At 44.0% G+C, this 12,505-nt stretch overlaps 1 protein-coding gene across 3 annotated transcripts in view; it reads right to left on the reverse strand.

Moving 5' to 3' along the window:
- Positions 1-12,505, reverse strand: part of LOC110532314 (neural cell adhesion molecule L1-like protein) — a 142,014-nt gene that overhangs the window by 56,827 nt on the left and 72,682 nt on the right. For all 3 annotated transcript variants that reach the window (XM_036988249.1, XM_021616094.2, XM_036988248.1), the window contains exons 9-10: positions 4,387-4,521; positions 2,800-2,940 (exon numbers count right to left, since the gene is read on the reverse strand). In XM_036988249.1, coding sequence (XP_036844144.1) covers positions 2,800-2,940; positions 4,387-4,521 — 276 coding nt within the window. The remainder of the gene's footprint in view (positions 1-2,799; positions 2,941-4,386; positions 4,522-12,505) is intronic.

Here is a 12,505-nt window from a genome sequence, read left to right on the forward strand (position 1 = left end):
GCCATGTGTACATGTATGTTGTCTCATATCATGGGCAGGAGAGGCTCTAACAATGGGAATTCCAAACCACCCATTGTATAAATGTGTAATAATATATTTATATGGATATGACATCCATAAACTCCCTATCAGACTCCTGGGTGAACCAGGGCTGTGTGCTATAGCCGCACACACACACACACACACACACACACACACACACACACACACACTCAGGAAAAAACTGTAACCAGTGCCTGCACTGTGCTAGGTTGTCAGTCAACCTACCAGGGTAGGCACAAACAGCACAGGAATTAAATCAGCAACATGTATTGATCACAGTTTTACTAACGCTGCAGATATATTTGCTTTAAAGCAGTATCCAAATCCATAGGATGCAGATAGCCTAGTGGTTAGAGTGTTGGACTAGTAACCGGAAGATTGCAAGATCGAATCCCCAAGCTGACAAGGGAAAAATCTATCATTCTACCCCTGAACAAGGCAGTTAACCCACTGTTCCTAGACCGTCATTGAAAATAAGACCAGAATATTTGCTGGTGTGTAATGAGGAGCAACCAGACTCTGCACTTGAAGCATTTATGAAACGACTTATTCCAGTTACTAATAAGCACGCACCCATTAAGAAAAAAAGTGTTGAATCCCTTGAATTGATGAGGAATTGAAAAATTGTATGGTTGAGAGGGATGAGGCAAAAGGTATGGCAATGAAGTCTAGCAGCTGATTGGCAAACATACTGCAAATTAAGAAATCATGTGACTAAACTAAATAAAAATAAACTACACTATGAAACAAAGATGGTAAAAAGCTTTGGGGCACCTTAAATTACATTTTTGGAGAAAAAAAACAACTCGGCTCCTTCATTGAATCAGATGGCTCATTCATCACAAAGCCCACTGATATTGCAAACTACTTTCATTGGCAAGATAACAAACTTAGGGATGACATGCCAGCAACAAATGCTGACACAACACATCCAAGTATATCAGACCAAATTATGAAAGACAAGGATTGTACTTTTGAATTCCGTAAAGTCAGTGTGGAAGAGGTGAAAAATTATTGTTGTCGATCAACAATGACAAGCCACCGGGATCTGACAATCTAGAGGGAAAATTACTGAGGATAATAGCCGACGATATTGCCACATCTTCAATTTAAGCCGACTAGAGAGCGTGTGCCCTCAGGCCTGGAGGGAAGCTAAAGTCATTCTGCTGCACAAGAATAGTGAAGCCCCCATTACTAGCTCAAATAGCTGACCAATAAGCCTGTTACCAACTCTTAGTAAACTTCTGGAAAGAATTGTGTTTGACCAGATACAATGCTATTTTACAGTAAACAAACAACTGAATTTCAGAATGCTTATAGGGAAGGACACTCAACAAGCACAGCACTTACACAAATGACTGATGATTGGCTGAGAGAAATTGATGATAAAATGATTGTGGGTGATGTCTTGTTAGACTTCAGTGCAGCTTTTGACATTATTGATCATAGCCTGCTGCTAGAAAAACATATGCGTTATGGCTTTACACCCCCTGCTATAATGTGTAAAAATAAAGATTTACTTGTTTAACAGAACACAGAGGGTGTTCTTTAATGGAAGCCTATCAAATATAATCCAGTTAGAATCCGGAATTCCCCAGGGTAGCTGTTTAGGCCCTTTGCTTTTTTCAATTTTTACTAATGACATGCCACAGACTTTGAGTAAAGCCAGAGTTTCAATGTATGCGGATGACTCAACACTATACACATCAGCTACTACAGCGACTGAAATGACTGCAACACTCAACAAAGAGCAGCAGTTAGTTTCAGAGTGGGTGGCAAGGAATAAGTTAGCCCTAAATATTTCTAAAACTAAAAGCATTGTATTTGGAACAAAACACTCACTAAACCCTAAACCTCAACTTAATATTGTAATAAATAATGTGGAAACGGAGCAAGTTGAGATGACTAAACTGCTTGGAGTAACACTAGATTGTAAACTGTCAAAAAATATTGATGCAGTAGTAGCTTAGATGGAGAGAAGTCTGTCTATAATAAAGTGATGCTCTGCCTTCTTAGCAACACTATCAACAAGGCAGATCCTACAGGCCCTAGTTTTGTTACACCTTGACTACTGTTCAGTCGTGTGGTCAGGTGCCACAAAAAAGGACTTAGGAAAATTGCAATTGGCTCAGAACAGGGCAGCACGGCTGGCCCTTGGATGTACACAGAGAGCTAATATTAATAATATGCACGTCAATCTCTCCTGGCTGAAAGTGGAGGAGAGATTGACTTCATCACTACTTTTATTTATGAGAGGTATATTTATGAGACATGTTGAATGCACCGAGCGGTCTGTCTAAACTACTGGCACACAGCTCGAACACCCATGCATACCCCACAAGACATGCCACAAGAGGTCTCTTCACAGTCCCCAAGTCCAGAACAGACTAGGGGAGGCACACAGTACTACATAGAGCCATGACTACATGGAACTCTATTCCACATCAAGTAACTGATGCAATCAGTAAAATTTGATAAATAAACATGAAAAAAACACCTAATGGAACAGCGGGGACTGTGAAACAACAAACATTGGCACAGACACATGCATACAGTCACACACACACGCGGATTTAGTACTGTAGTTATGTAGTGGAGTAGGGGCCTGAGGGCACACAGTGTGTTGTGAAATCTGTGAATGTATTGTAATGTTTTAAAATTGTATAAACTGCCTTAATTTTGCTGGACCCCAGGAAGAGTAGCTGCTGCTTTAATAAATACAAATACACACACAAAGTGCTAATGTCCAGTACTGACTTATGATCATGATGTTAGCATTAGCCAGGATGGTGCCATGTCTGTTGGAGACTTCACACTGGTAGACGGCACTGTCCTCTGGCCTGGCCCTGTGCAACACTATGGTGTCATCAAGCACTTGTCTGTTCGATGACGGGCCATCTGAAAGAACCAGAAAGAAATGCTTAAAACCAAACACGAATGCAGATTCTATAGTACTGGCAGTCTTTGTATCTGGCCTGTATATTGCCTGATTATTGTTATTTTATTGGGTTACTATTTTATTTTATCTATTTTAATTTTCGTACTTTTTAACTGCATTGTTGGGAAAGGGCTTGTACGTAAGCATTTCACAGTAAAGTCTACATCTGTTGTACTCAGGGCATGTGAACAAAATCAACGTGATTTGATTTATAGGATGCTGAGCAACAACTGGACCAAATGCAACATCAGGTGTCTGGTTAGACTGTAAACTCTCCTTCCAGACCCATATCAAACATCTCCAATCCAAAGTTAAATCTAGAATCGGCTTCCTATTTCGCAACAAAGCATCCTTCACTCATGCTGCCAAACATACCCTTGTAAAACTGACCATCCTACCAATCCTCGACTTTGGCGATGTCATTTACAAAATAGCCTCCAATACCCTACTCAACAAATTGGATGCAGTCTATCACAGTGCAATCCGTTTTGTCACCAAAGCCCCATATACTACCCACCATTGCGACCTGTATGCTCTCGTTGGCTGGCCCTCGCTTCATACTCGTCGTCAAACCCACTGGCTCCATGTCATCTACAAGACCCTGCTAGGTAAAGTCCCCCCTTATCTCAGCTCGCTGGTCACCATAGCATCTCCCACCTGTAGCACACGCTCTAGCAGGTATATCTCTCTAGTCACCCCCAAAACCAATTCTTTCTTTGGCCGCCTCTCTTTCCAGTTCTCTGCTGCCAATGACTGGAACGAACTACAAAAATCTCTGAAACTGGAAACACTTATCTCCCTCACTAGCTTTAAGCACCAACTGTCAGAGCAGCTCACAGATTACTGCACCTGTACATAGCCCACCTATAATTTAGCCCAAACAACTACCTCTTTCCCAACTGTATTTAATTTATTTATTTATTTTGCTCCTTTGCACCCCATTATTTTTATTTCTACTTTGCACATTCTTCCATTGCAAAACTACCATTCCAGTGTTTTACTTGCTATATTGTATTTACCTTGCCACCATGGCCTTTTTTGCCTTTACCTCCCTTCTCACCTCATTTGCTCACATTGTATATAGACTTGTTTATACTGTATTATTGACTGTATGTTTGTTTTACTCCATGTGTAACTCTGTGTCGTTGTATCTGTCGAACTGCTTTGCTTTATCTTGGCCAGGTCGCAATTGTAAATGAGAACTTGTTCTCAACTTGCCTACCTGGTTAAATAAAGGTAAAATAAAATAAATAAAATAAAAACACAGTGGAATGACTATTGTATTACACAAAACTACAAAGATAATATTGTATCCTATATAGTCAAGTGAAGTGGGTGGACTGGGCACTGAAGTAACCGGCAAGGACAGAGGTCAGGTTTCATATGTCAGAGGTCATCTCACTCACCGTCCAGAGGCTGTCCGTTCTTCCTCCATGAGGTAACCGGCCGTGGCTTTCCCGAGGCAGAGCACTTGATGTGCACGTCAGAGCCAACAACAGCCAACTGGCCCTTGGGTGGCTCCGGCTGCCATCTTGGTGGCTCTGTGAGACATACAGTGCATTCGGAAAGTATTCAGACCCCTTGATCTTTTCAACATTTTGCTACATTACAGCCTTATTCTAAAAGGGACTAAAAAATGTTTCACATCAATCTCCACACAATACCCCATAATAACAAAGTGAAAACAAGTTTTTAGAATTGTTTGCAGATTTATACAAAAACAGATACCATATTTACATAATATTACTGACCCTTTGCTATGAGACTCAAAATTGAGCTTGGGGTTGAACTTGGAGTCCTCCTGTGGTAAATTCAATTGATTGGATATGATTTGGAAAGGCACACACCTGTCCGTATAACGTCCCACAGTTTACAGTGCATGTCAGAGCAAAAACCACACCATGAGGTCGAAGGAATTGTCCGTACAGCTCTTAGACAGGATTGTGTCGAGGCACAGATCTGGGGAAGGGTACCAAAAATTGCATGCAGCATTGAAGGTCCCCAAGAACACAGTGGCCTCCATCATTCTTAAATGGAAGAAGTTTGGAATCACCAAGACTCTACCTCGAGCTGGCCGCCCGGCCAAACTGAGCAATCGGGGGAGAAGGGCCTTGGTCAGGGAGGTGACCAAGAACCCGATGGTCACTGACAGAGCTCCAGATTTCCTCTGTGGAGATGGGAGAACCTTCCAGAAGGACAGCCATCTCTGCAGCACTCCACCAATCAGGCCTTTATGGTACAGTGGCCAGACGGGAAGCCACTCCTCAGTACAAGGCACATGACAGCCCGCATGCAGTTTGCCAAAAGACACCTAAAGGACACTGACCATGACAAACAAGATTCTCTGCTCTATTGAAACCAAGATTGAATTCTTTGGCCTAAATGTCAAGGGTCACATCTGGAGGAAACCAGTCACCATCCCTATGGTGAAGCATGCTGGTAGCAGCAGCATGCTGGTAGCAGCATCATGCTGTGGGAATGTTTTTCAGCGGCAGGGACTGGGAGACTAGTCAGGATCGAGGGAAAGATAAACATAGCAAAGTACAGAGAGAGATCTGCTCCAGAGCGCTCAGGACCTCAGACTTGGGCGAAGGTTCACCATCCAATGACCCTGAACACACAGCCAAGACAACGCTTCGGGACAAGTCTCTAAATCAAATCTAATTTTATTGGCCACATACACATGGTTAGCATATGTTAATGTGAGTGTAGCGAAATGCTTGTGCTTCTAGTTCCGACAGTGCAGTAATAACTACAAAGTAATCTAACAGTTTCACAACAACTACCTTATACACACAAGTGTAAAGGGATAAATAAGAATATGTACATATAAATAGATGGATGAGCGATGGCCGTGCGGCATAGGCAAGATGCAGTAAATGGTATAGAGTACAGTATATACATATGAGATGAGTAATGTAGGGTACATAATCATTATATAAAGTGGCATTGTCTAGTGATACATTTATACCTGGGGCGGCAGTGGTTAGAGCGTTGGACTAGTAACTGGAAGGTTGCAAGTTCAAACCCCCGAGCTGACAAGGTACAAATCTGTCATTCTGCCCCTGAACAGGCAGTTAACCCACTGTTCCTAGGCCGTCATTGAAAATAAGAATTTGTTCTCACCTGACTTGCCTAGTTAAATAAAGGTCAAATTAAAAAAAAAAAAAATTAAAGTGGCTAGAGATTTGAGTCAGCAGCAGCCACTCAATGTTACTGATGGCTGTTTAAAAGGTCTGATGGCCTTGAGATAGAAGCTGTTTTTCAGTCTCTCGGTCCCAGCTTTGATAAACCTGGACTGACCTCGCCTTCTGGATGATAGCGGGGTGAACAGGCAGTGGCTCGGGTGGGTGTTTTTCCTTGCTGATCTTCTTGGCCTTCCTGTGACATCGGGCGATGTAGGTGTCCTGGAGGGCAGGTAGTTTTCCCCTGGTGATATGTTGTGCAGACCTCATTACCCTCTGGAGAGCCTTGTGGTTGTGGGTGGTGCAGTTGCCGTATCAGGCGGTGATACAGCCCGACAGGATGATCTCGATTGTGCATCTGTAAAAGTTTGTGAGCGTTTTAGGTGACAAGCCACATTTCTTCAACCTACTGAGGTTAAAGAGTCGAATTGCGCCTTCTTCACCATGCTGTCTATGTGGGTGAACCATTTCAGTTTGTCTGTGATGTGTACGCCGAGGAATTTAAAACTTTCCACCTTCTCCACTACTGTCCCGTCGATGTGGATGGGGGGTGCTCCCTCTGCTGTTTTCTGAAGTCCACGATTATCTCCTTTGTTTTGTTGACGTTGAGTGTGGTGATATTTTCCTGACACCACACTCCGAGAGCCCTCATCTCCTCCCTGTAGTCTGTCTCGTAGTTGTTGGTAACCAAGCCTACCACTGTAGTGTCGTCTGCAAATTTGATGATTGAGTTGGAGGCGTGCATGGCCACGCAGTCATGGGTGAACAGAGAGTACAGGAGAGGGCTGAGAACGCACCCTTATGGGGCCCCAGTGTTGAGGATCAGCGGAGTTGTTTCCTACCATCACCACTTGGGGGGCGGCCCGTCACAAAGTCCAGGGCCCAGTTGCACAAGGCGGGGTCGAGTCCCAGGGTCTCGAGCTTAGTGACAAGTTTGGAGGGTTCTATGGTGTTAAATGCTGAGCTGTAGTCAATGAAAAGCATTCTTACATAGGTAATCCTCTTGTCCAGATGAGATAGGGCAGTGTGATTGCGATTGCGTCGTCTGTGGACCTATTGGGGTGGTTGGCAAATTGGAGTGGGTCTAGGATATCAGGTAGAGTGGAGGTGATGTGATCCTTGACTAGTCTCTCAAAGCACTTCATGATGACAGAAGTGAGTGCTACGGGGCGATTGTCGTTTAGCTTAGTTACCTTAGCTTTCTTGGGGACAGAAACAATGGTGGCCCACTTGAAGCATGTGGGCACAGCAGACTGGGATAGGGATTGATTGAATATGTCTGTAAACACACCAGCCAGCTGGTCTGCGCATGCTCTGAGTGATGCCGTCTGGGCCAGCAACCTTGCGAGGGTTAACACGTTTAAATGTTTTACTCACATTGGCTACGGTGATGGAGAGCCTACAGGTTTTGGTGTCAGTGGCACTGTATTGTCCTCAAAGCGGGCAAAGAAGTTGTTTAATTTGTCTGGCAGCAAGACGTCAGTGTCTGCGATGGGGCTAGTTTTCTTTTTGTAATCCGTGATTGACTGTAGACCCTGCCACATACATCTTGTGTTTGAGCAGGTGAATTGCGAATCTACTTTGTCTCTATACTGACGCTTAGCTTGTTTGATTGCCTTGCAGAGGGAATAGCAACACTGTTTGTATTCGGTCATGTTTCCGGTCGCCTTACCATGATTAAAAGCAGTGGTTCGCATTTTCAGTTTTGCATGAATGTTGCCATCAATCCACAGTTTCTGGCTAGGGAAGGTTTTAATAGTCACAGTGGGTATAACATCACCGATGCACTTGCTAATAAACTCGCTCACCGAGTCGGTGTATACATCAAGTTTGCTGTCTGAGGCAATCCGAAACATATCCCAGTCCACGTGATCGAAGCAATCTTGAAGCGTGGAATCCGATTGGTCAGACCAGCGTTGAACAGACCTGAGCACGGGCGTTTCCTGTTTCAGTTTCTGTCTATAGGATGGGAGCAACAAAATGGAGTGGTGGTCAGATTCCCGAAAGGTGGGTGGGGGAGGGCTTTGCATGCGTCGCGGAAGTTAGAGTAGCAATGATCCAGAATGCTGCCAGCTCGAGTCACACATTCGATATGCTGACAAAATGTAGGGAGCCTTGTTTTCAGATTAGCTTTGTTAAAATCTCCAGCTACAATAAATGCAGCCTCAGAGTATATGGTTTCCAGTTTACATAGAGTCCAGTGAAGGTATTTCAGGGCCGTCGAGGTATCTGCTTGGGGGGCTATACCGGCTGTGATTATAATCTAAGAGAATTCTCTTGGTAGATATTGTGGTAGACATTTGATTGTAAGGAATTCTAGGTCAGGTGAACAAAATGACTTGTATGTTGCTGTATATTGTTATGATTACATGACGAGTCGTTAATCATAAGGCATACGCCCACACCCTTCTTCTTACCAGAAAGATGTTTCTGGTTCTGAGCTTCAAATTCCTTAGTGTCCACATCAACAACAAACTAGGTTGGTCCAAACACACCAAGACAGTCATGAAGAGGGCACGAGAAAGCCTAAACCCCCTCAGAAAACTAAAAAGATTTGGCATGGGTCCTGAGATCCTCTAAAGGTTCTACAGCTGCAACATCGAGAGCATCTTGACTGGTTGCATCACTGCCTGGTACGGCAGTTGCTCGGCCTCCCTCTTTTAGGCTACTCTCTGTTTATCTTATTTGCATAGTCACTTTAAATATACATTCATGTACATACTACCTAAATTGGCCCGACCAACCAGTGCTCCCGCACATTGGCTAACCGTGCTATCTGCATTGTGTCCCACCACCCGCAAACCCCTCTTATTACGCTTCTGCTACTCTCTGTTCATCATATATGTATAGTCACTTTAACGATACCAACATGTACATACTACCTCAATAAGCCTGACTAACAGGTGTCTGTATATTGCCTTGCTACTCTTTTTTCTGTTGTTTTATTTCTTTACTTACACACACACACACACACACACACACACACACACACACACACACACACACACCTTTCTTTTTTCGCACCATTGGTTAGAGTCTGTAAGTAAGCACTGTAAGCTTTACACCTGTTGTATTTGGCGCACGTGACAAATAAACTTGGATTTGATTTATACAATACTTCTTCCCGGCAGTATGTAATAATACTTAAGATTTACTGTGGTAACAATGTAAGAAATAATACAATAAAAAAAACGAAATACTGCATAGTTTCCAAAGAACGCAAAACGAGGCAACATCTTGCTAACTCTACTACAGAGGATAGTGCATACGGCCCAGTACATCACAGGAGCCAAGCTTCCTGACATCCAGGACCTCTATACCAGGCGGTGTCAGAGGAAGGCCCTAAAAATTGTCAAAGACTCCAGCCACTCTAATCATAGACTGCTTCCTCTGCTACTGCACGGAAAGCGGTACCGGAGCGCCAAGTGTAGGTCCAAGAGGCTCCTAAATAACTTCTACCTCCAAGCCATAAGACCCCTGAACAACTAATCAAATGGCTTCACAGATCATTTGCATTGCCATCCCACCCTCTGGAACGCTGCTGCGACTCTCTTATTATCTATGCATAGTCACTTTAATAACTCTACCTACATGTACAGTTGAAGTCGAACGTTTACATACAGCTTAGCCAAACACATTTAAACTCAGTTTTTCACAATTCTTGACATTTAATCCTAGTACAAATTCCCTGTCTTAGGTCAGTTAGGATCACCACTTTATTTAAAGAATGTGAAATGTCAGAATAATAGTAGAGAATTATTTATTTCAGATTTAGTTTCTTTCATCACATTCCCAGTGGGTCAGATGTTTACATACACTCAATTAGTATTTGGTAGCATTGCCTTTAAATTGTTTAACTTGGGTCAAACAATTCGGGTAGCCTTCCACAACCTTCCCACAATAAGTTTGGTGAATTTTGGCCTCACAGCTTCACGGTTAGGATGGTGTCCTTCGGCTTGCAAACCTACCCTTTTTACCTCCAAACATAACAATGGTCATTATGGCCAAACAGTTGTACACTGCTCAAAAAAATAAAGGGAACACTTAAACAACACAATGTAACTCCTTTATTGGGGGTACCAAGATACCCCCAATAAAGGAGTGGTTCTGCAGGTGGTGACCACAGACCACTTCTCAGTTCCTATGCTTCCTGGCTGATGTTGTGGTCACTTTGAATGCTGGCGGTGCTTTCACTCTAGTGGTAGCATGAGACGGAGTCTACAACCCACACAAGTGGCTCAGGTAGTGCAGCTCATCCAGGATGGCACATCAATGCGAGCTGTGGCAAGAAGGTTTGCTGTGTCCATCAGCATAGTGTCCAGAGCATGGATGCGCTACCAGGAGACAGGCCAGTACATCAGGAGACGTGGAGGAGGCCGTAGGAGGGCAACAACCCAGCAGCAGGACCGCTACCTCCGCCTTTGTGCAAGGAGTAGCAGGAAGAGCACTGCCAGAGCCCTGCAAAATGACCTCCAGCAGGCCACAAATGTGCATGTGTCTGCTCAAACGGTCAGAAACAGACTCCATGAGGGTGGTATGAGGGCCCGATGTCCACAGGTGGTGGTTGTGCTTACAGCCCAACACCGTGCAGGACGTTTTTCATTTGCCAGAGAACACCAAGATTGGAAAATTCGCCACTGGCGCCCTGTGCTCTTCACAGATGAAAGCAGGTTCACACTGAGCACGTGACAGAGTCTGGAGACGCCGTGGAGAACGTTCTGCTGCCTGCAACATCCTCCAGCATGACCGGTTTGGCGGTGGGTCAGTCATGGTGTGGGGTGGCATTTCTTTGGGGAGCCGCACAGCCCTCCATGTGCTCGCCAGAGGTAGCCTGACTGCCATTAGGTACCGAGATGAGATCCTCAGACCCCTTGTGAGACCATATGCTGGTGCGGTTGGCCCTGGGTTCCTCCTAATGCAAGACAATGCTAGACCTCATGTGGCTGGAGTATGTCAGCAGTTCCTGCAAGAGGAAGGCATTGATGCTATGGACTGGCCCGCCCGTTCCCCAGACCTGAATCCAATTGAGCACATCTGAGACATCATGTCTCCCTCCATCCATCAACGCCACGTTGCACCACAGACTGTCCAGGAGTTGGCGGATGCTTTAGTCCAGGTCTGGGAGGAGATCCCTCAGGAGTCCCTCAGGAGACCATCCGCCACCTCATCAGGAGCATGCCCAGGCGTTGTAGGGAGGTCATACAGGCACGTGGAGGCCACACACACTACTGAGCCTGATTTGGACTTGTTTTAAGGACATTACATCAAAGTTGGATCAGACTGTAGTGTGGTTTTCCACTTTAGTTTTGAGAGTGACTCCAAATCCAGAACTCCATGGGTTGATAAATTTGATTTCCATTGATAATTTTTGTGTGATTTTGTTGTCAACACATTCAACTATGTAAAGAAAAAAGTATTTAATAAGAATATTTCATTCATTCAGATCTAGGATGTGTTATTTTAGTGTTCCCTTTATTTTTTTGAGCAGTGTATTTTTGTTTCATCAGACCAGAGGACATTTCTCCAAAAAGTACGATCTTTGTCCCCATGTGCAGGTGTAGAAGTGGCTTCTTCCTTGCTGAACAGCCTTTCAGGTTACGTCGATGTAGCACTCGATTTACTGTTTATATAGATACTATGTACCTGTTTCCTACAGCATCTTCACAAGGTCCTTTGCCGTTGTTCTGAGCGGTATGACGACTGCGTGGTCCCATGGTGTTCATACTTGCATAGTATTGTTTATACAGATGAATGTGGTACCTTCAGGCGTTTGGAAATTGCTCCCAAGGATGAACCAGACTTGTGGAGGTCTACAATTTTTTTCTGAGGACTTGACTGATTGCTTTGATTTAACCATGATGTCAAGCAAAGAGGCACTGAGTTTGAAGGTAGGCCTTGAAATACATCCGCAGGTACACCTCCAATTGACTCGAATTATGTCAATTAGTCTATCATAAGCTTCTAAAGCCATCACAGAATTTTCTGTAATATTCCAAAATGTTTAAAGGCACAGTTAACTTAGTGTATGTAAACTTCTGAAACGTCTGGAAAAATGACTTGTGTCATGCACAAAGTAGATGTTCTAACCGACTCACCAAAACTATAGTTCGTTAACAAGAAATTTGTGGAGTGGTTGAAAAACGAGTTTTAATGACTCTAACCTAAGTGTATGTAAACTTTCGACTTCAACTGTACATATTACCTCAATTACCTCGTCAATGGTGCACCCGCATATTGACATTGACTCTGTACCGGTACACCCTGTATATAGCCCCAATATTGTTATTTACTGCTGCGCCGGCTCTGCGCAATGTGTCTCCAGTGCGTCTGCACAGTCCTC

This window comes from Oncorhynchus mykiss, chromosome 9 (assembly GCF_013265735.2).
Source record: "Oncorhynchus mykiss isolate Arlee chromosome 9, USDA_OmykA_1.1, whole genome shotgun sequence".
Taxonomy (NCBI): domain Eukaryota; kingdom Metazoa; phylum Chordata; class Actinopteri; order Salmoniformes; family Salmonidae; genus Oncorhynchus; species Oncorhynchus mykiss.